The sequence below is a fragment of the Bufo gargarizans genome, chromosome 2 (assembly GCF_014858855.1).
Source record: "Bufo gargarizans isolate SCDJY-AF-19 chromosome 2, ASM1485885v1, whole genome shotgun sequence".
In the NCBI taxonomy this organism is placed as follows: Eukaryota; Metazoa; Chordata; class Amphibia; order Anura; family Bufonidae; genus Bufo; species Bufo gargarizans.
The window spans coordinates 568,643,507-568,668,780 of NC_058081.1; the positions used below are offsets into that span (position 1 = coordinate 568,643,507).

The 25,274-nt window shown below is 43.0% G+C and overlaps 1 protein-coding gene across 1 annotated transcript in view; it reads left to right on the forward strand.

Annotated features, from left to right (window-relative positions):
• Nucleotides 1–6,648: 6,648 nt before the first annotated feature.
• Nucleotides 6,649–25,274, forward strand: part of TMC4 (transmembrane channel like 4) — a 60,795-nt gene continuing 42,169 nt past the window's right edge. Inside the window, exons 1-4 of the mRNA XM_044281685.1 lie at nt 6,649–6,828; nt 18,329–18,515; nt 20,194–20,342; nt 22,034–22,195. Coding sequence (XP_044137620.1) covers nt 6,774–6,828; nt 18,329–18,515; nt 20,194–20,342; nt 22,034–22,195 — 553 coding nt within the window. The 5' untranslated portion in view covers nt 6,649–6,773. The remainder of the gene's footprint in view (nt 6,829–18,328; nt 18,516–20,193; nt 20,343–22,033; nt 22,196–25,274) is intronic.

A 25,274-nucleotide genomic window follows, 5' to 3' on the forward strand; every position in this document is an offset into this window, starting at 1 on the left:
ACATTTTATATGCATTATTTTTACGCATTACGTTTTATATAGGGGGGATTTATTTAACTGTATATTTTATTTTATATGTTGAAAGGCGAAGAGTTAGCGCAACTTAGTAACCTATACAGTTCATGTGAAAAAATTAGGACACCCTTTGAAAGCATGTGGTTTTTTGTAACATTTTTAATAAAAGGTTATTTCATCTCCGTTTCAACAATACAGAGAGATTAAAGTAATCCAACTAAACAAAGAAAACTGAAGAAAAGTCTTTTCAAGATCTTCTGTAAATGTCATTCTACAAAAATGCCTATTCTAACTGAGGAAAAAGATAGGACACCCTTGCCCCTAATAGCGAGTGTTACCTCCTTTGGCTGAAATAACTGCAGTGAGACGGTTCTTGTAGCCATCTACCAGTCTTCGACATCGGTCTGAGGAAATTTTACCCCACTCCTCAATGCAGAACTTTTTCAGCTGTGAGATGTTTGAGGGGTTTCTTGCATGTACAGCCCTTTTCAAGTCACCCCACAGCATCTCAATGGGATTCAAATCTGGACTTTGACTTGGCCATTCCAGGACTCTCCATTTCTTCTTTTTCAGCCAATCTTTGGTTGATTTACTAGTATGTTTTGGGTCATTGTCATGTTGCATGGTCCAGTTCCGCTTCAGCTTTAATTTTCTAACTGATGGTCTCACATGTTCTTCAAGCACCTTCTGATACACAGTAGAATTCATCGTGGATTCTATGATGGTGAGCTGACCAGGTCCTGCTGCAGCAAAGCAGCCCCAAACCATGACACTTCCACCTCCATGCTTCACAGTTGGTATGAGGTTCTTTTCTTGGAATGCTGTGTTTGGTTTACGCCAAACATGTCCTCTGCTGTTGTGTCCAAATAATTCAATTTTGGACTCATCTGTCCAAAGAACATTATTCCAGAAGTCCTGGTCTTTGTCAACTTTATCTCTGGCAAATGTCAGTCTGGCCTCGATGTTTCTCTTGGAAAGCAAAGGTTTCCTCCTTGCACACCTCCCATGCAAGTTAAACTTGTACAGTCTCTTTCTGATTGTAGAGGCATGTACTTCTACATCAACAGTAGCCAGAGCCTGCTGTAGTTCTCGAGATGACACTTTAGGGTTTTTGGAGACCTCTTTTAGCATCTTGCGGTCTGCTCTTGGGGTGAACTTGCTGGGGCGACCAGTCCTGGGCATGTTGGCAGTTGTTTTGAAAGCCCTCCACTTGTAGACTATCTTCCGGACAGTGGAATGGCTGATTTCAAAATCTTTTGAGATCTTTTTAAATCCCTTCCCAGACTCATAGGCTGCTACAATCTTTTTTCTGAAGTCCTCTGACAGCTCTTTTGCTCTCACCATGGTGCTCACTCTCACTTCAACAGTCAGGAGCACACCAAACTAAATGTCTGAGGTTTAAATAGGGCAAGCCTCATTCAACATGCAGAGTAACGATCTACTAATTATGTGCACCTGGTGTGATATACCTGTGTGAGATCTGAGCCAATTTAAGAGGGAATACATGTGAGGGTGTCCTATCTTTTTCCTCAGTTAGAATAGGCATTTTTGTAGAATGACATTTACAGAAGATCTTGAAAAGACTTTTCTTCAGTTTTCTTTGTTTAGTTGGATTACTTTAATTGTTGAAACGGAGATGAAATAACCTTTTATTAAAAATGTTACAAAAAAACACATGCTTTCAAAGGGTGTCCTAATTTTTTCACATGACTGTAAGTACGTGTTACATATGTATTTTAATAAAAGGGTATATTTAAATTAAATGTATCTGTGTGTTTCACGCAGCCCCGGATGAGAGTGTGCCTGTCACAGTTATATCTTTAAATATATATATACATATATATATATATATATATATACACACACACACACACACACACACACACAGCACTTGCTGCTCACTGCTGTTCTCTGTTATCAGCAAAAGGATTGTATAAAGAGTATATATATATATATGTGTGTGTGTGTGTGTATATATATATATATATATATATATATACACTCACCTAAAGAATTATTAGGAACACCTGTTCTATTTCTCATTAATGCGATTATCTAGTCAACCAATCACATGGCAGTTGCTTCAATGCATGTAGGGTTGTGGTTCTGGTCAAGACAATCTCCTGAACTCCAAACTGAATGTCAGAATGGGAAAGAAAGGTGGGCTACAACAGCAGAAGACCCCACCGGGTACCACTCATCTCCACTACAAATAGGAAAAAGAGGCTACAATTTGCACGAGCTCACCAAAATTGGACTGTTGAAGACTGGAAAAATGTTGCCTGGTCTGATGAGTCTCGATTTCTGTTGAGACATTCAAATGGTAGAGTCTGAATTTGGCGTAAACAGAATGAGAACATGTATCCATCATGCCTTGTTACCACTGTGCAGGCTGGTGGTGGTGGTGTAATGGTGTGGGGGATGTTTTCTGGGCACACTTTAGGCCCCTTAGTGCCAATTGGCCATCGTTTAAATGCCACGGGCTACCTGAGCATTGTTTCTGACCACGTCCATCCCTTCATGACCACCATGTACCCATCCTCTGATGGCTACTTCCAGCAGGATAATGCACCATGTCACAAAGCTCGAATCATTTCAAATTGGTTTCTTGAACATGGCAATGAGTTCACTGTACTAAAATGGCCCCCACAGTCACCAGATCTCAACCCAATAGAGCATCTTTGGGATGTGGTGGAACAGGAGCTTCGTGCCCTGGATGTGCATCCCTCAAATCTCCATCAACTGCAAGATGCTATCCTATCAATATGGGCCAACATTTCTAAAGAATGCTATCAGCACCATGTTGAATCAATGCCACGTAGAATTAAGGCAGCTCTGAAGGCAAAAAGGGGACCAAGACCGTATTAGTATGGTGTTCCTAATAGGTGAGTGTATATTGTGACAAAACAATAGCAAAGACAGGTGCACTCTGCAGTCTCACTAAACCCTCAAACTGATTTTAAAATTGAGAGATTAGTCAACATGTCCTACGGTGTAGAACATGTCTAAGCCCCGGCACCACGCCAAGGTTTCTCAAGTAGCCCGGGACCTAACACTCTCCTACCTGAGCCGTATGGGCAATACCAGGAGCCAGTGGGCATATTACTGGAGCATGAGGCCGACTCACAAACAGCTCACCAGTTACCTCCAGCATGTAGCCATGCTTGCAATGGGAGGAGGGAGGAGTCCGCGAGTTCCACTCAAGACTGGCTGATATGGCCCAGGCCTCACAGGTACACCTAAATGTGGCCTGTAGATGGAAATCAGGCACATTTAAATTGGAGTTTATACACCTCCAGGAATCTATATATACAAACTAAAAAGTGTATATTGTGATACCAATGCTGGATTGGTAGTGGAAGGGAGGTATATTTCCCCAAGATTCCTCTCCTATGTAAGTAGCAGGTCAAAGACTCTCACCTGTGAGGTAATTAATGAAGCAGCACTAAGGGTGGGGATATAACAGAGCAGGAGGTCAGTCAGTCTCTCTGCCTGGGGACACAGAAAGCATGTCTGTGAGAGTGAGCAAACCGGGAGTACTAGGTTGCTGAAGCCTTGTTTTGTGAGCTGGCCGACAGAAGCCCTTCAGCGGATAGATAGGAAGCTTTGATGTTTAGTAAGTGCCGGACAGGCAAGACTTTTCTTTTGTTGTTCTATTTTATTTATGCAACCTGCTCAATAAACCTGACTCCAGGCCAGCTGAAAACGTATACCTTGGTGGCTGGTCGAATTGTGTGAAACAGACAAGTGTCCTCTGACCCCAGCAAAGGCGATCCCGAGTTTAACCCCCCCCCTCCCCACAATATATATATATATATATATATATATATACACACACAGTCAGGTTCATAAATATTGGGACATCAACACAATTCTAAAATTTTTGGCTCTATACACCACCACAATGGATTTGAAATGAAATGAACAAGATGTGCTTTAACTGCAGACTGTCAGCTTTAATTTGAGGGTATTTCCATCCAAATCAAGTGATCGGTGTAGGAATTACAACAGTTGGCATATGTGCCTCCCACTTGTTAAGGGACCAAAAGTAATGGGACAATTGGCTTCCCAGCTGTTCCATGGCCAGGTGTGTGTTATTCCCTCATTATCCTAATTACAATGAGCAGATAAAAGGTCCAGAGTTCATTTCAAGTGTGCTATTTGCATTTGGAATCTGTTGCTGTCAACTCTCAAGATGAGATCCAAAGAGCTGTCACTATCAGTGAAGCAAGCCATCATTAGGCTGAAAAAACACAACAAACCCATCAGAGAGATAGCTAAAACTTTAGACATGGCCAAAACAACTGTTTGAAACATTCTTAAAAAGAAGAAAAGCACCGGTGAGCTCAGCAACACCAAAAGACCCGGAAGACCACAGAAAACAACTGTGGTGGATGACTGAATAATTCTTTCCCTGGTGAAGAAAACACCCTTCACAACAGTTGGCCAGATCAAGAACACTCTCCAGGAGGTAGGTATATGTGTGTCAAAGTCAACAATCAAGAGAAGACTTCACCAGACTGAATACAGAGGGTTCACCACAAGATGTAAACCATTGGTGAGCCTCAAAAACAGGAAGGCCAGATTAGAGTTTGCCAAACGACATCTAAAAAAGCCTTCACAGTTCTGGAACAACATCCTATGGACAGATGAGACCAAGAGCAACTTGTACCAGAGTGATGGGAAGAGAAGAGTATGGAGAAGGAAAGGAACTGCTCATGATCCTAGGCATACCACCTCATCAGTGAAGCATGGTGGTGGTGTAATGGCGTGGGCATGTATGGCTGCCAATGGAACTGGTTCTCTTGTATTTATTGATGATGTGACTGCTGCCAAAAGCAGCAGGATGAATTATGAAGTGTTTCTGGCAATATTATCTGCACATATTCAGCCAAATGCTTCAGAACTCACTTCACAGTGCAGATGGACAATGACCCAAAGCATACTGCAAAAGCAACCAAAGAGTTTTTTGAGGGAAAGAAGTGGAATGTTCTGCAATGTCAATCACCTGACCTGAATCCAATTGAGCATGCATTTCACTTTCTGAAGACAATGGTATGGTTGGCAGGCACAGGGCTAGCCACCATATTCCTCTCCTCTTAGTAGAAGTGGGCTGGTCTTGCTTCCTGCCAGAAGGGGGCATTTTAGTCCAGGGTGGAGGAAGAAAGCACATGCTAGAGCTCCTACCCCAAGGGACCGTATTTAGTTTTCCTGTGAGACCTTCACTTCAGGAAGATAGACAGAATCAAGAACACTGCTTAGAAGGAGTTTCACGATGCCTTGACACCAAAGTGATGAGGAAAAACCACAGCTTCACAGACTCTGCTGCCGGTGAGGAAAAACAGGTGAGACACCCATCACCTACAACAACCACCAGGCCATAATAACGTCAAGCCTGTACTTCACAGTGTACATCTATATCCACAAGTGCCTGCTTGTGCCATTTAATTGCCACACAATCAGCCACCGCACCTCCTCATCTGGTGCCAGAAACTGCACTTTGTACTTGCTACTGCTGGATGTGCCACAAGTTTTTTGCCACATTTTGCATTAAGTAAAGAGAGACTGTAAGACTTTTACTTCTGGCCTGATTCTTCAAACCACCTTTCCGCTGTACCAAGGGAGCCACAGCCTGAGGGAGTACACCATGGCACATCTCATCAGGATTACTACCACTCCCATCCTCTGCACTGGCTCCTCAAGGGCTTGCTGCACAAGCGCCGACTTCATCAGAAAGAGCGCAGGCACTTGAACATAGGGCTACATGAGATGTCTAGCTCTATCAAACAATGGGGAGTGACCAGGGCATGGGTGTTGAGCTAACTGTGCTCCTAGCACTATGGTCAGCCCTTTGGTGCTCCAACTAGTTAATTTGCATAAATATAATCCACTGCCGGTGTCTGTGTTTTGCGGATCTGCAAAATTGACGTGGTCGTGAGAATACACCCTTAGGGTTTATGCACACAAACATATTTTGTTTTCACATCTGTTCCGTTTATTTTGCAGATAGGAGTCCGACCTATTCATTTGACCTGTGTGCTGTTCCATAGCCCTGCAAAAAAGATAAAACAAGTCTTATTTTTGTCCATTTGCGGACAAGGTTAGTGATTGTTACAATTGATCCGCAAAATAAAAAAACGGATGCAATGCATATGTCACAGGAACGTCATCTGTATTTTTTGCAGATCCGTGTTTTGCGGACAGCAAAATGCATACGGTCGTGTGCACAAGCCCTTGGACATATATGCCATTCTGTAGCCTTGGTGACAGTCCCTGAGCAGTCATTACATTCATATTGGTTGTCGTTCAGCTTTCCCGGATTAGATATAGATGAGAGGTGGCTAATTGGAATATTTCATTCGACTAAAGCAGACGACTCCAGGACTTTGACTCATTTCTGCAGTTGATTGTGTGTTTAGCTCTGTCTCTAGGGCACTAACTGGCACCGTGGCACGTCCTATCACACTCAATCCTGATTCTTGCCTGACCACTTCATTTACATGTGTCCTCTGATACTTGTCACTCAGTCTTCCCTGCTGCTGTATTGAAGATGGTGTCACTCAGGGGCCACTCCTGTTTTATATGCTACATAAATACCAGCAACAGATCATTAACCAGCAGCACTATCACTGAGGTGACATGCAGTTTCCTCGGGCATAGCTTCCTTGTTTGTGACTTCACTGAACTGCACAAGGAACTGGGGACATCCTATAATATTTCCTGACCTCCCTTGCCACCACTGGATATTTCTTTAAAGGATGCATCATATTGAAAATGGGATTTCGGACTATAACGCACATCCACTTGGGACAGGTAGGTGTCACATATAATTCACTTTTCAGAACAGTACAGTTCCACTATCCAGGGTCTGAGACTCTGCAGTATAGACCAGTGGTCTCTGGCTATTGTGCACCAACAAATTCCAGCAGTCAGACCCCCACCAGTCATTTACATAAAACTGTTATTCTGGGGCAAGCCCTATAAAGCTGCTTTGGCCTGGGGTCACATTTCATGTTGTTTTAGGTCCCGTCCCATTCTTTTCAAATGAAAATCAAGCGATGAATACCTGGAGCAGCCCTCCAGAATATCCTCCTGCTGGAGCCCACCTCCCCTCTGCACAACCTAATGTAAAGCTAAAGTACCTTACTATGTGCGCGTCATGTGCTGCAGAGGATCAGAAATGGCGTAGCACTTGGTTACCGTGAAAGATTGGAAGTTAAGAAGTGTCTCCCATAATTAGTAGCACCTGTGCCTAGCTGGCGTTAGTTGTGGAATTTATTTTTAGGGGGTCTTTAAGAGTTTGGCTACACAGCGATTTTGGCTCAACGTGTATAGCAGGGCAGGCATAGGAATTAATGGGATGCAGAGCAACGCGCATATTTGCCGCAACTGCGACCCCAGAATTGCTAAATATCCAACACTGCTGTTCTTTTGCGTTTCTGGGCGCCTGATTGCAACAAATGTGCAAGTCGATCTGCGACCCCATTCATTTCTATGGCAGCCCTGCTACACTGCAATACTTGGGTGCACGACAATGTCACGCGCAAAATCGCCGCATAGCCGAACCCTAACTCATTAAGACAATATTATGTTATTGGAAATAGAATTCATATCAGCTTTCATTTGATGTATTGTGAACAGTACCTGATTCAATGAGTGCAAGCAGAGATCTTGAAAGCTGCAAGAGACTAAAACACTAAATATAATAGAAAGCTGTACAGCATTTTCATTCCATAGTGAATATTTAATACTAGAAAAAGTACCCAGCGCTGCCCAGGTATTAAGTGTTGGTTTGTCTGGTTGTATGCTCAATGGTCTCCAAGAGGCCAATCCATGCCCTATTTTTTTGGCTTACAGGGATATTGTTAGTAGCCCGATATGCAGGATCCCACTGAAGTCCGGAAGATCACCTGGCAGTTATGAATAAAAACTTTAATATAAAGCATAAAATGCAATGTATGTATATATATACAGTATGTATACACACTGCCTGTCCAAAAAAAAAAAGTCGCCACCATATAAAAAAGCCTTTAGCTTTGATTACAGCACGCATTCTCTGTGGCATTGTTTCCACAAGCTTCTGCAATGTGATGGTAGAGTCTGACTGCTGTGCAAAGCCTTCTCCAGCACATACCAAAGATTCTCAATGGGGTTAAGGTCTGGACTCTGTGGTGGCCAATCCATGTGTGAAAATGATGTCTCATGCTTCCTGAACCACTCTTTCACAATTTGAGCCCGATGAATCCTGGCATTGTCATCAGGAAAGAACAAATCCATTGATGGAATAACCTGGTCATTCAGTATGTCCAGGTAGTCAGCTGACCTCATTCCTGGAGCACATACTGTTGCTGAACCTAGACCTGACCAACTGCAGCAACCCCAGATCATAGCACTGCCCCACAGGCTTGTACAGTAGGCACTAGGTATGATGGGTGCATCACTTCATCTGCCTCTCTTCTTACTCTGATGGGCCCATCACCCTGGAACAGGGTAAATCTGGACTCATCAGACCACATGACCTTCTTCCATTGCTCCAGAGTCTAATCTTTATGCTCCCTAGCAAATTGAACCCTTTTTTTCTGGTTTGCCTCACTGATTAGTGGTTTTCTGACGGCTACACAGCTGTTCAGTCCCAATCCCTTGAGTTCCCTTCGCATTGTGCGTGTGGAAATGCTCTTACTTTCACTATTAAACATAGCCCTGAGTTATACTGTTGTTTTTTTCCTTGATTTGATTTCACCAAACGTTTACGTGATCGCCGATCACAAGCATTCCTCCGCCACATTTCTTCCTCGAATACGATGGGTCCCCACTATCCTTCCAGTTTTTAATAATGCGTTGGACAGTTCTTAACCCAATTTTAGTCGTTTCTGCGATCTCCTTAGATGTTTTCTCTGCTTGATGCATGCCAATGATTTGACCCTTCTCAAACAGACTAACATCTTTTCCACGACCACGAGATGTGTCTTTCGACATGGTTGTTTAAGAAATGAGAAGCAACTCATTGCACCAGTTGGGGTTAAATAACTTACTGCCAGCTAAAAGATAAATGCCCAGTAATTATCCAAGAGAAGGCTCATAACTATTTGCTTAGTTAAATCCAGATTTTTTTTGACAGGCAGTGTATATATATGTATATATATATATATATATATATATATATATATATATATATATATCCTCTGTATACAATACTCTGATACAGACCTCAGATCAAACACCCCCCCCCCCCATGTTATTGATAGGATATTGGAGTGAGGTGTTAATTCACCATATTTTGGGGTGACTCTATAAGTATCCGGATTACCCAATATGTTCCGAGTCTAGTTATCTCAGTGTGGTCTGGCTGCAGGCTACTTATTGGATTCTTCCAAAGTAGCAGAGGAGCATTCGATTTTGTGATTGCAGTCATAAACAGGTGTGGAGAGTGACCTCTTCCACTCCTAAAATCTCCCCTTACTCCTTTCTTACACCCCTAAACAGGGGAAGGAGAGAGGGGGAAAAGATACGTTCAGATCACACATACACACTCCTAATTAACTCCCATTCACTTCAATTGGACTGCAAAAGATGCAGACGGCACTCTGTGTGCTGTCCGCATCCGTACTTCCGTCCCGCATCTCCCCCCCAAAAAAATAGAACATGTCCTATTCTTGTCTGTATCACGGACAAGGATAGGACTGGTCTATTGAGAGCCAGACCTTCCATTCTGCAAAATGCGGAACGCACGCGGCCCTTATATGTGTTTTGTGGATCTGCTATTTGCGGACCGCAAAACACGGTACGGCCGTGTGCATGGGGCCTTATGCTGAGTGGACAGGTGAGGACAATCTCTGCTGTATAGGTAGAGCCCAGGTGGGCAGGTGATTCTTTGTTTTTGCCTTACATTTCTGTGGATTTTTCTAAGTGAAGTTTTGGGCGAAATAAACTACGGTATATCTTCGCCGACCCCACCTACATGTACAGATGACACCCTATAAATTGGGACATCTATGTCCAATGAAAGTTGCATTTAGACATACAAGTGAACCTTTGCCTTTAGGGTGGGTCAAACATGGGTTGTTATTGGCATTTTTGTGTACTTTTGCAGTTTTATTAGCATTTTGTGAATATCTCTTTTAATGTGTTTTAGGCCTCATGCACACGGCCGTTGTTTTGGTCCGCATCCGAGCTGCAGTTTTGGCGACTCGGATGCAGACCCATTCACTTCAATGGGGCCGCAAAAGATGCGGACAGTACTCCGTGTGCTGTCCGCATCCGTTGCTCCGTTCCGTGGTCCGCCGCAAAAAAATATAATCTATCCTATTCTTGTCCGTGCTTTGCTGTCAAGAATAGGCAGTTATATTAAAGGCTGTCCGTGCCGTTCCGCAAATTGCGGAACGCACACGGACACCATCTGTGTTTTGCAGATCCGCAATTTGCGGACCACAAAACACACAACGGTCGTGTGCATGTAGCCTGAATGTAATAAAAATGCCAGCCCCAGTTGTCAGCTGAAAATTTATCCGAAACATGAAACTCAGGACACCCAAGTGTTTTCTTTTGTTTTTCTGCTACTGCTGTTTTTGCTAGTTACCATAGGTGCCATTTTTTTATAAATTGTGCTGAAATAATAAAAAGAAAATCCTCCCCTATCAATTTGCACTCAGTACCCTATAATGAGGGAGTAAAAATGAATTAAGAGGAAAAACTAAAATGTTGCACGGACATAAGTATTCAGACCCTTTTCTATGACACTTGAAATTTAGCTCTGGCGGCCTCCCACTTCTCTTGTTTTGAGATGTTTGTACATCTGGGCATGATTTGGAAAGACATAGCCCTGTCTGTATAAGGTCTCACTTCCAACAATGCATATCAGAGCCAAAACCGAGCCATGAAGAGGAAAGAACTGCATGTAGAGCTCAGAGACAGGATTGTGTGGAGGCACAGATCTGGAGAAGGGTACAAAAAATGTCTGCTGCACTAAAAGTTCCTAAAAGCACAGTGGTGATTCTTAAAGGGAATAAGTTTGGTACAACCAGGGTACTTCCTAGAGCTGGCTGCCCTACCAAACTAAGTAACTGGAGGAAAAGGACCTTAGTAAGAGAGGTGACCAGTAACTCAATAGTCACACGACTGAGCTTCCAGGTCAACCCTCACTGCATCACTTCACCAATCTGGGCTTTATGGCAGAGTGGCCTGAAAGAAGCCTCTCCTCAGTAAAAGATTTGCTTCCTTTACAAAGGGCAATAAAATGTTCCATGGCTACTATCTATCCAAAGCATCATCAACGCAGTCAAGGTGACATTTACAGTGCCAGTAATTTATGAGAAGAAATGTACTGCTGGCATCATCACAGCCACTCTGTCTCTCCCCTTTAAAGGGTAACTATCATATATATTTTGTATTGCCAGTTTATTATAGCTGGGCATGTATACCCGAGTTAGTCTGTCAATGATTGTCAAAAGATCTGTAATTACCTTATAATAACAGCTTTCATTAATGTCCTCTGTCCCTTTCCACTGCTCCCTTAAAAGACAGTTGCTATGGCTTCTCTGTCTCTGGCTAAGAAGACAGGAAGACAGAGGGGCGGTCCTTCACACTGCATGCCTGCATTAGTCTTCAGAGTGAGGAGGCGTGTCTCTCAGTAATCCAATCTGATTGGCTGGCAGGGAGCTGCTGGCTACAGCAAGTGTGTATGGGAAGTGAGGGAAAGCAGTTTTGGCCTCAGAAAACTGGCAGAAGAGCCATCTTGAGATGGTCCTCATATTGTAAATGTTTAAACAGCTGTAACTAAGGGAAAAGCTCAAGGAAAACAGTGGTATGTGAAGAAACTAAAGATTGCTTTATGCATAATGCTGCTGCAGCAGTAACATATGCTAAAATAGATTTTTGATGAAAACATGACAGTTACCCTTTAATATAGTTGTGGGGAACTTGATGTTCTACTTTATAAGGGTAACTACATACTATGTGGATTATGTGCAGTTTTGCTGTATGGCTTTTTGTGCAGAAAAAAACACAGCATTAGGCCTCGTGCACACGGCCGTGTTCCACGGCTGAGAGCGGACCGTGGAAAACCGGCCGGGATTCCTGCTGACAGCATGAGCGCACGGCGTCATTGGTTGCTATGACGCCATGCGCTTCATGCAGCCGCTGCTGTACAGTAATACACTTATTTTTTGCAGTGCAATCAGAAAGATATATTGGAAACACTTAGTACCAAGGCACTTGAAGCAAGAGTGGCCCAATTGGTGGAAAAAGAGGTTCGCCTGTACTGGACGGTCAGTTCCCTCAAGTCATATAGGGATAGCAACCGAGTACCACGCAGCTTGCGTATATATAAAGAAATGTCACAGTACTTAGAAGATGTGGAATTAATGAATGAATGGCAGCACATACATCTGCAATTTTCTTTAAAGATCTTAGAAATGGTGCTCACAAGAAATGAAAAAGAGTACACCACAATAAGTGAAGAACTACTGAAAGCAAAGAAAATGTTACAGACCCGGTTAAAAGAAAGCTAACTGCAAGTGTATACTAAACGCCTGGATAAAAAATTAATTGTGAACCAAGGACATATTAAAGAGAAAAAGAGAGACAAGTTCCTGAGGGACAAACAGGACTTTGACACAGGGAAGGTCTTTGAGGCAAGGCAACGTACACGTCAGCGGCGGGGAAAAAAAAGTGACTATTGGACAACTGACTCCTATTCTAGTGCCTCGGATGATACACAGTCCCAGGGAATGACCAGTGGTTCAGGCATCAATCGCCCTTTAGAAGAGAAATCAGAAGGGGCCGAGGCAAAAGGCAAAACAAATATGAAAAAAGGCTACAAACGGAAACAAGTCTCTTGGAGACGATAATTGAGGAGGACACTTCATACAATCTGGTCATCAACCTGACTGGCTCCGAGCTACCACCAGGCTGTGAGAAAGTCCTCAACCGAGGCCTTAATTACAGCCTGGTGGAGCAGTTTGACCCAGTCGGGTTTGAGGTTGATTTGTTCAAATCTGTGAGAAAGCTAAACCTGAGAAGGTTTTTTAGCAAGGTACCATGCAGTAGTCGGGAGAAAGGTGAGGGTTAGAAGCCGGCGGCCATAGGACCATTGGGGTTCAACATAACTGCTGACTTCATGAGCGCCAGTGATGTCAGACAAGGTTTGTGCACACAGGTATAAAAGCAGGCATTTCTTTGCTGCTGATATGCTGGCCTGATGAAGCGCTATACGCGTGAAACAGCCGTCGCCGCAATTCCCTTGCACTGCAGGTACGTGTCCACCCGCTGCCATCTGTGTTTTTTTACATGTATCCTCATGTTGGAAAATATACAATAAAGAAGAACCGCAACTAATGGTGAGTGCCACTGGACTTTCTTTGCTTTTTCATAAATAAAGTGTCTCCTGTTGTTTAAAAGTACCAGTATAGTGAATGAGAGTTGACAAATCTTAGGTACACTTTGCATATTTTTTACGTGCAAAAATTGACCTGCCATGTGGATTTTCAAATACAGGGGTGAGAATCTGGTGCAGCACGGATGCATGATATTGCAGCAGATTGTCTAAAGGACAAGTTGTATGTGCACTTGGCATCTGAAGGCATCTGTGTTGGTCCTATGTTCATATGTGCCCGCACTGCTGAGAAAAATGTATGCAAATGAGCCTCTAGGAGCAATGGGGGAGTTGATGTTACTCTTAGAGGTTCTGCTCTCTCTGCATCTGCCGTGTCCTCTGTACTTTGATTCATACCTCCCAACCATCCCGGATCCGGTGGGACAGTCCTGGATTTCAGTGGCTGCCCCAGTACGAGGTAGGTATGTCCCTTTCTCAGGCAGCTGTCCCTGCTTCAGCAGAGACAGCTGCCTGTAATGATAAAGCAAAGAGCCAATGGCTTCCTGCTCCATCATTCCTCTCCGGGCAAGGGGGGGCGGCGTTTGGCAGTCAGCCTCTGCTCCTCCTCCTCCACAGACCAGAGCAGCCGATGTGGATCCTGCTGCTGCTGAAAGAGTAAGTGGAGTTTTTTATTTTTATTTTTTCACATTCTGTGAAGGGGGCAGAGTCTTAGGTATATTTCTGATGGGGCACAGCTGGGCATATTTCTGAGGGGGCACAGTCCTGGGCATATTTCTGAGGGGGCACAGCCTGGCATATTTCTGTGAGGGGGCACAGCTGGGTATATTTCTGTGAGGGGACACAGCTGGGCATATTTCTGTGGGGGGGCACATAACTAGGCATATTACTGTGAGGGGGCACATAACTGGGCATATTACTGTGATGGGGGCATATATCAGGTCACATAACTGGGCATAATTACTGTGTATATCCCATTGAAATGAATAGCATGCAGAAAAAACAGCTCTGTGTAAGTCCAAGCATTTTGTAGGTTTTCTGCAAATTTTTTGGCGCAGATCAACATCAAAAACCTCAAGATGAAAACTCACCCTTATATTGAACACCTATTGGTTTAAAAAAAAAGACGCATAAAAAAACCCACATAAAAATGCATTAAAAAAGGGATTCCGCGCTGATTTTTTGTCGTGTGAACTGGCCCTTTTACTGTCAAAGTGGAGAGGACGCGGCAGTTGCAGAGAGGGCAGAGCCACTAAGTGTAATGACAACGCCCCTGTTGCTCCTAGAGGCTAATTTGCATATATTAAAGCATGCATATAATTTTTCTCAGTAATGCGGACACATATGAACATGGGACCAACACAGATGTCTTCAGCTGCCAAGTGCACATGTAACAGGTCAGCCAGTGTCATAGGTACAGAACTGCTGCGTGTAAGTTTTCAAGAGCAGGATAAGAAATGAAAGCGGTGATGTGTTAGGTTGCTATGAGTAACAAAAATGTTTTTTTTTTAGTTTTTTGGGACCGTTTCCTAATCCTTCCCCCACTCCTGCACCTGTAATACTGAATTGCGGGGACTCTGTATGCCACTGTAGAGACTCTGTACACGTAGATTTGCCTTAATTAAGTCAGAATGAAGTGAGACAATTGCTAATGATTCACCATCGACCTAAGGTTGAATATTCTAACTCCCCTTGTTCACCAAATATTCTATCTTACCACGTGCCCCTGTTTTGAGATGAGTAGGGGTGTCATTAGTCTGCTCAGTGCTGACCAGGGTGGGTAGCTTGTCAATCATTGTGGCTTCTGGACAAGTGGGTCGAAAGAAATATGCAATGGGCACACTGTGCAATATACACCCCATAAGTGTACATTATGTAAATAGATACAAAGGGGGTCATTTATTAAGACTGGTGTTTTAGACGCCGGTCTTAATAAACCTCTATACCTGGCAGTTATGAAAAACTTCCGCCAGTTCTAAATGTACAACTTCCTAGCTGTCTTATATGTAGACCTTTTTCTACGCCTGAAACAGGCCCCTTCCCCGCCCGTGCCATGATCACTTTTTGTAGATCTGGCGTGAGTGGTAAAAAGTTGCAGATTGCGGCGCAACTAACCGTTCACAGCACCATGTTACAGAGGAGGACGGGTTATCAGTGATTGATGGCATTGTGTGCATAAAGCCTCATTCACACATCAGTGTTCCACATACATGTGCTGTACGTGTTCTCCACAGACTGCACACGCACCCATTCATTTTAAAATGTGTATTCACTGTGGGTCTGTGATTTTAGCATGGATGCATGCTCTATTTTGTCCGTTCACTGATCCATCATACCCATTATAGTCTATGGGTCCGTGAAAACAACAGATGCAAAACGGATGTGTTTCATCCGTGTTTCACGGATCATTAGGAAGAGGTGCTTTGAAAATTATTATTCAGCTGCACAGTGTCTGTGAAATACGGACAGCAAAAAAAGACACACAGACCCAACACAAATCCATCTTTTCTCGGATTTAAGCACAGACACGGACGAGTGAATGAGGCTTAGGTGTGCATAGAGATATAGCTGTCAGTCACTGAAAATCGCTCCCTCTATGCATGGCAGACACGCATGCTGTGGGGCTGCTAGAGATAGCCGAGCGCTCATACTCAGCTATCTCTAGTAGACCCATGGAGTTCAATAGAGCATCAGAGTGCAAGCATTCCTGCCATTTCATTTAAACAAGGAAACCCAGGCCCCTGTTCTTGTAATGTTTAGGGCCCAATGGTCAACCTTCTGGGATCTGACACTTATTTATAACCTATCCTGTGAATAGGGGATAAGTTATTATAATGGGACAATCCTTTTAAACTCATCCAATAAGGAACTTGAACTTCCCTCAGCTAAACCATTGTTGCCCTCCTAAACTGAACCAATGTATTCTTCTAATTTATCCTCTAGCAGCCTGCAGTCCATCTTGACCCAATCAGTAATAATATCTAAAAATCCCTCTTTTTCCGGCTTTAGCAGCACCCAAAGCAAACTACTAAATGCAGGGACTACAAACAAAAAAATCACCAAGATAGTAAAGCATGGACAACCAACCACCCTCCTGCTTCACTACTTAATCCAAAAAAAGAACTGAATATCATAAAGTATGTGTCACGAAAAGGTAGGGATAAGTGCAGCCCTAAACTCCACCCACTCCTCTATCCCTACCTACTTGCAGGGTCCGTCCTAACTGACGGGGTACAACTGGGCGACAGTCCCTAGCTTACGTATGTGCAGGGGCCTAAAGGAAGGAAATAAAGAGGAAAGAAAACAAAAGACAAAGACAAAACAAACAGAAGCGCAAAGTTTCCCAGGCTGGGAAAGTACCACAACAGAAACAACTGGAAGCCGAGGTCAAGAGCCAGGAGGTAACACAGGCACAAAGGGTTAATACAAAATTTAAGTCAATACAAGCCGAGGTCAGGAGCCAAGAGATCACGTCAGTACAAGGGATAACACCAGGTCAAGGTGAAATACAAGCTGAAGTCAAACGAAGTCACACATGCAGAGAACGCTAGTGAGGTAATAAGACCAATCACAGGCAACCTGTGGCCAGCAGGTTACCTGTTTAAATAGGTCTAATTGATGGGTCACATGACGTGGCTAGCGTCACGTGACCCATGTCCATCAGATCTAAACACCTGAGCGCCCACTCATTGCCATTGGCGCTCAGTTCCCCCCTGCTCGTTGTCTAAGGGATGAAGGACGCCCGGTCACGCTGAGGAGGCATGCGCAGCCAGGTCCTCCCTGCCCCTTGTTACTATGGAGACGAGGATGCTGACTGTGTCCTCGCTCCTCCTCAGGGATAGGATGCTGGCGGCGCTGCAGGGAGCGAGCGCGTCACCGGCTTTCCGCTACAGTATGAACATGAGATCAAACAGGAACATGAACAAACAGCCTATAAGCAGACAACAATCAATGTAATAGTTAACCTTTCGAGAAAAAACAAGCAACGGCGAACTGTCCGGATAAACCGGCAACAATCAAAATTCATCCTTTTGCTTTTTTAAATCAGCAGGACAAGCTATGATGAGCAGCTTCACAGCTAAGCACCTGGAGCGCTTGTACTGGCTACCTGAGAGGAACTTGCAGTACCCAGTTACAAACCAGTTATACTGTATCTCCCCAAGGTTGTGCCCACTCCATTGCTCTCTACTTATCCTTTAAAAAGAAAAGTGATGGTTTATTAAAAAAGTATGCAGTTGCATCCCCCAGGTTTTTGCGTAAACATGGTGCAAACCATGGAGTGGCACCTGTACAATTACCTGCAGTCCCTAAAATCTACAAGGTGGGTACACAGAGGGCCACTGTGACTCTTTCTGGCCCATGCACAGTGTACCAGGAGGCGGCCACATTGAAGACCTGTAGTTTCTTCTTTACTGTATTGGCAATAGTGAATCCTGTACTACTTAACTTTGACGCTAATGGCTGTTTCAAACGAGTGAATGCCGCGCGTTTCATCCGCACCGCGAATGACAGCCAAGCCCCGCACTGGATAGCAGCGACACGGAGCATTAACATGATTAATAATGCTCTGTGACTCTCTGTGACCTTTTTACTATAAATTCACAGTGAGATAAAGTTGTCACTGTGGTTTTGTAGTAAAAAGATCACAGAGAGGCAAAGAGCATTTCCTACATCTGGTTTAGGCGTAGAAAATGGTCTGAATGTAAGACAGCAAGGAAGTTGTCTTACATTTAGAAGCGGCAGAGGATCCACCGAAGTTGTGTAGAGGCCGGCGGCTCTACATAACTTTGGCGGATCCACTGCCACTACTAAATGTGCCCCATAATCTACAAAGTGTAACGACCGACACCCACAGAACCCCCTGATTTCTCAGGCAAAATCGTTATAGTTGTCTGTGGCTATATTTTGCCCTCCATCAGTAAATCCTGACCATAGTTATTATGAGGGGAAAAACATTAACCACAAATACATGCATGTAATTAACAGATGCAGTGTGGCAGACAAATGAGTCGTCTGAGTCCTTACGTTATCGGGGCCATGAAGAGCAAACATGGACCAAAAAATTCCCACCGACAAGGGTACTAGAAGACCAATGGGTGGACATGTGGCTGGAGGATGAAAACAGACCTATAAAAGACCTGTATTGCTCTATACAGAAGAAAAGAGAAATAAGGTAACTTTTCAGGTTTTTTAAACAATTGTTTAATTGCTCCAGTAATTTACAAATCACCCTGATAAAAACAATCAACCATTTAAGTCCACAGCTTCTATATAGACCACAAGGTCTCCATAGTTATTACCTAAAAACAAACCTTTTGTAGTGTTATTCTGCATTTATTCCTGTCTGACCCCTGCTATTTGTTACCTTCCTGGATTTAAAGGGGTTTTCCATGATCAGAATAGTTATGGACTATTCTCAGGATAGGCTAGCAATATCTGATTGGTGGGAGTCCATCTCTCCACCGCTTGAAGGTGTTGCGGCACTCGTGCAAGCACTGCAGTCTCTACATTGTTTATATTGGTCTGTCGACTTTCCAGCCATCTATGAGGTATCAGTGGTACAAGGTATTGTAGCTTTGTCCCATTCAAGTGAATGGGATGAACCTGCAATAACCTACACTGCCATTACTATGTACGGCATGCAGGTAGATGGACTGTGGGATGGCTATGGCCTTCAGCCTCTTCATTATTTTCCAAACAGCCGATTACAGGGGTGCTCAAATTCAAAACCCCACCAATCTAATATGGAGAATAGGCCATCAATATTCTGATATCAGAAAACCAAGCAAGAAGAAGTGGCCATATGTTAGAAGGTAATACATGACTGTAGGATCAGACTGCACAGGGTTTGTTTGTAGTCTGTAACCATGGAGACACAGATCTGCACAGGTAGGATATATTTATATCAAGACGAGCTGTCGAGCTGTTTCATTTTTATTTCATATATTGAATCATTAAATTAGATCTGTCCGATTAATAAGCTCTCCTATGTAAAGGCAGCATAGTATATATACATACATTGTATACGTGTTTTTAAAGCGTGGGCCCTAATTGCTGGAGGAGATCGACATAAAGAACTGTTACATACTAATGTGCCCTTTTCGATTAATTGATAACAATGGCTTGAACGTCTTTTTGTGATAATTATTGCTTTGTGGCAATTTTCATGGTGTAACGGTACATGGTGGTGACATGGGTGTGCACAGGTATATTTTGCAGGTGTGCGCCCGAGTCATCACGTAGGCCAGGAGAAGCACGATTCAGAAGGCAATGACTGCTACTTCTGTGTAAATTCAGTTTTTTATTACATTTTTCACAGAAATAGGTAATAATTGTTACAAACAGTGCAGTCAAAGGATCTGTACAGCAATAAAAGATCCCAAAAGTACAAGAATAACTCAATCTCGTGGATTATAAAAGTGGGAACATGAATAAGAAGTGCATTATTTTAAACAACTATCATGTCTAAAGGGGATTTAACCAAATTGAGATGGTATTTGTTCAAAACATTGAAGACATTGATAAGACATTGTTTAAAACAATTATCATATCTTAGGGGGGGATCCGGCCAAGGTACGCCCCAGGCCATTTTATCAGAACCAGACTGTAAGTTTAATAAAATGAGGGGAAGGGAAGAAATAGGGGGGACTATTTATATATAAATGACTGCTACTTCTGAATACATTCTAGAGCTAATTTCCACTACAACAATGATAGAATTATTTTCAGCTATAGATACCTGAATCATCAATGAGAAGAAGATGATCAGGTATCACATACACACATATATCAGTAGCAGAGCAAACAATGACGTAAAAGTGCCATTGTGGATTCATGTTCTTGTTATAAAGGAGAAAGCAGGAAAGGAAAATTGCAAAGAAGACAGGATGTGAGTCCTGGAAGGAAGAAAGGACAAGATCTTGGAGAAAATGTAAGACTATAATGTCGGATGTTCTACAATATCTGATTCTGTGGAAAGGCACCCTGCAAACTATTGGAGGTATGTAGGTAATAAAAGTTTATCACTAATCCACATAATAAGCCTGATTATTATAATAACACCTTTAATGGTACAGGTACTCGGCAATGTCTTGCAGCCTCATAGCATTGAATGAAGTCATAGACACACATGTCTGTTTGCCACTCCATTCAAACAGAGGAACAGAGGCCCCCGCTGATCAGACACATCCCCAGGGGATAAGTTGTATTGGGACAACCCCTTCAATCTTATTTAGTACTGGGGCAGGATATGATCATTTTGCTATGGGCCCCTTGGCCATTGGCTCTCAGACATTGCCTAAATGGTCAGTCCACCAATGCCCCACAAGTACCTGATATTTGACATGTCACATGAGGAACATCTGTCACCTCACCAGACATGAAATAACAATTCAGAAGCATCTTTTCTTAGGCCTCTGCATTGTGCGGTTCCTCTGCTATTCCTACTCTTCCTTCCTAGAAATGTATTAATAAATTGATAACTGGGTATTACCAGTTGGAGGGGTGTGTCTGATGGTCTCCTATCAGTGCAGGCAGTGTCTGTACGGACACACCAATTTGGCAAGAGAAATGGAAACAGCTAATTGTCAATTTATTCATAATTTTCTTAGAGGAATAACAGAGGAAAGACAAAACAGAGTTTGAGGAAAGGTTTTTCAGTGTTGTTTCATGGTAAGATTTTACTGAAACAAACATGACAGACGTGGTGACACTTCCTTTTTCAAATGTAAAAATATAATGCTTTAAGGGGTTATTCCATGACTCATATAAAAAATGAAAATCAGACATAATATAGTACATGAGAATCTCGTTCTAAAGCTAGAACCAGCCCTGTACCGCACATGGATCCAGAGATCTCCACATTCATTGCTCTGCTAGATTTATATCCAGCTGACAGCTCAGGGGGCGTGTCATTTCTCCTGCAGCTCAGGGGGCGTGTCTATTCTGCTGCTGCATCTCTCTCCCTATCACAGCTCAGGGGGCAGCTGAAGGATTAAACTGAGCATGTTTGGCCATATATATATATATATATATATATATATATATATTATATATATATGTATATATCATAATATGTTTAGTATTAAACATAAGTAATGACTACCTGTCCTTAGGATAGGTATTCAATATTAGATTGGAGGAGATGTGACTTCCAGCACCCCCGCCGATCAGCTGTTTGTATGAGCTGCAGCACCGGAACCGCATAGCTGGGTCCACTGTGTAGTGGCTGTGCCTGATAGCCGCGAGTGAATAGGAGCAGTGCTGCAGTAACCAGACACGGCCCCTACACAGTGGACCCAGCTGTGCGCTTGGTTCTGGTACTGCAGCTCCCGCAGACAGCTGATCCTACGTCATCGACTCTTTGATGGGTTGTCCCTTCTAGACATTTGTGGCATATAGATAGGATATGCTATAAATGTCCAATAGGTGCAGGTCCCACCTTTAGGACCCCCTCCTATCTGAAGAGAAGGTTCACTCTCCAGAGGCAGAAGGACCTGGGTGTGACTACTACTTCTGCATCCTCCATAGTTCACACTTGCAAATTTTGCTCTGCAGGACATAAGAGAATGGAAAGTGTGACTTGGCCAGCTAATTTTTTTTGGGCGATGACATGCCCCTGTTTATAACTATATGAACAAAATATTTTCATTTTTATTTTACAAATATATATTAACCTTTTATCTTCTACAGGTCAGTTTGGAGCCGGAATACAATCCTACTTCAGTTTCCTAAGGTTATTGGTGCTAATGAACTTTATAACTTTCCTTCTAATTGCTGGATTCATTCTGATTCCCAACATTGCCTTTAATGCATTAGGTTTAGAACAGAACTTTACCATTTCTAAAACAGACGGTGAGTTTCTATAAAGTCAGCAAATTGATGAATGTAAATGATGCCCTTAATGATATAGTATGTAGTGTATTATAAGTATACTCGCCATGTTGTGTCCAGAGTTCTGAGCTGCGATTAGCTCCTATGGGAAACAAGAACTTTTTGTCTTCTGTAACGGTTTAGATCCAGTATATGAGCCAAAAAAGGGAGGGGAAAGGAAACGGTAAAGGAAACGGAAAAGTGTGTAATAGACAGCGAGGGGCAATATTCAGTGCTCATACAACAAGGAGCAATGTCTACCCCTGATTCCTGGTTTCGCACAGTACAGTATAAAATAGCTTGGGGAATGTTTACTTCAGAAGTTAATAAGCCTAGAAGTGTATGGTACATGAAGAATGGGTTCACACATTGCAGCTGCCTCGCAGTTTTCAAAAACTGTGGCAAAAACGATGCATTTTTGATGCAATGAGGCGGTGATGTATCAAAACCCTAAACCCTCATTCAAACCTTTAAGCTTGGGAAAAAAATTAAGTTTCAAGCATTTTTTACTAACACTTTTGTTGTTTTTTAGTGTCTTTACTAAAGTTATTGCTCTATAGAGAAGTCTATGAAGAAGGCACAAAAACGCTAATGCACACAATTTCATATCTCCTGAGGATAGGTCATCAATAATAAAAGCCTGGAAAACCCCTTTAAAACATGAAAATTTATGACGCTGTATAAATGCACATGCGTGCCTGGCGTCACCTGTCTCTCTTCCTGCTCGCTGCTGCCATGTCTAAGGTAAGCAGGAAGAGAGACAGGAGACGGCGCGTGCCTTCTCTTCTTACAGCTGATCGGCAGCACCGTCGATCTAATATTGATGAGCTATTCTGAGGACAGGTCATCAATATTAAAAGCCTGGAAAACCCCTTTCACATAGATTCTAAACTAGATATAGATAGATAGATAGATAATACCGCCCAACTTTTGAAAACTGTAACCTCTAACTCTGCCCAAAGCATAATTATTGACTCCGTCACAACTGAAGCAGCTGGGGATCAGTTATTGTGGAGCCCCAGGGACAATTTTTTTTCTTGCGCTTCATTAGCCATTTAAATATTAGCACATTAATCATCGGATTATGGATATTTTAAGGTCAAAATAATGAAGTTCTGGTCTAATATACAGGAAGAAATCATACAGTCACTTTAGTAAGGAGCAATTTAGTAAATTTATTAATGCACATTTAGGCATTCATTCCCCAGGTCAAAAAGAGGAACATTTAAGGATCAAAGAGGGACAGAGAGACTTGGGTCAAAAAGAGGGACTGTCCCTCCAAAAGTTGGACAGTTGGGAGGCATGAGATAGATGGATAGATAGATAGTTAGACAGATATGAGATAGATAGGAGATAGATAGATAGATAGACTAAACAAAAATATAAACGCAACACTTTCGGTTTTGCTCTCATTTGGCATAAGTTGAACTTAAAAATCTGAAACATTTTCTCCATATACAAAAGACCCATTACTCTCAAATATTGTTCACAAATCTGTAAATCTGTGTTAGTGAGCACTTCTCATTTGCCGAGATAATCCATCCCACCTCACAGGTGTGGCATATCAAGGTTCTGATTAGACAGCATAAATATTGCACAGGTGTGCCTTAGACTGCCCACAATAAAAGTCCACTCTGAAATGTGCAGTTTGATCACACAGCAAAATGTCACAGATGTTGCAATGTCTGAGGGAGCGTGCAATTGGCGTGCTGACTGCAGGAATGTCTACCAGAGCTGTTGCCCGTGCAAAGAATGTTGATTTCTCTACCATAAGCCGTCTCCAAAGGCGTTTCAGAGAATTTGGCAGTACATCCAACCGGCCTCACAACCACAGACCATGTGTAACCACACCAGCCCAGGACCTCCACATCCAGCATGTTCACCTCCATGATCGTCTGAGACCAGCCACCCGGACAGCTGCAGCAACAATTAGTTTGCATAACCAAAGAATTTCTGCACAGACTGTCAGAAACCGTCTCAGGGAAGCTCATCTGCATGCTCGTCCTTATTGGGGTCTGGACCTGACTGCAGTTCGTCATCGTAACCGACTTGAGTGGGCAAATGCTCACATTCAATGGCATTTGGCACGTTGGCGAGGCGTTCTGTTCATGGATGAGTCACGGTTTTCACTGTTCAGGGCAGATGGCAGACAGCGTGTGTGGCGTCGTGTAGGTGAGCGGTTTGCTGGCGTCAACATTGTGGACCAAGTGGTTCATTGTAGCGGTGGGGTTATGGTATGCGCAGGCGTATGTTATGGACAATGAACACAGGTGCATTTTATTGATGGCATTTTGAATGAATGCACAGAGATACCGTGAGGAGATCCTGAGGCCCATTGTTGTGCCATTCATCCACGACCATCACCTCATGTTGCAGAATGATAATGCACGGCCCCATATTGCAAGGATCTGTACACAATTCCTGGAAGTTGAAAACATCCCAGTTCTTGCATGGCCAGCATACTCACCAGACACGTCACCCATTGAGCATGTTTGGGATGCCCTGGATCGGCGTATACAACAGCGTGTTCCAGTTCCTGTCAATATTCTGCAACTTCACACAGCTATTGAAGAGGAGTGGACCAACATTCCACAGGGCACAATCAACAGCCTGATCAAGACTATGCAACGGAGATGTGTTGTACTGTGTGAGGCAAATGGTGGCCACACCAGATACTGACTGGTTTTCTGACCCCCCCCCAGTAAGACAAAACGGCACATTTCAGAGTGGTCATTTATTCTAAGGCACACCTGTGCAATATTCATGCTGTCTAATCAGCACCTTGATACGCCACACCTGTGAGGTGGGATGGATTATCTCGGCAAAGGAGAAGTGCTCAATAACACAGATTTAGACAGATTTGTGAACAATATTTGAGAGTAATGGGTCTTTTGTGTATGTAGAGAATGTTTCAGATCTTTGAGTTCAGCTCATGCAAAATGAGAGCAAGCCCGAAAGTGTCGCGTTTATATTTTTGCTCAGTGTAGATAGATAGATAGATAGATAGATAGATATGAGATAGATAGATAGATAGATAATAAAAAAAAAAAGGAACAGCACC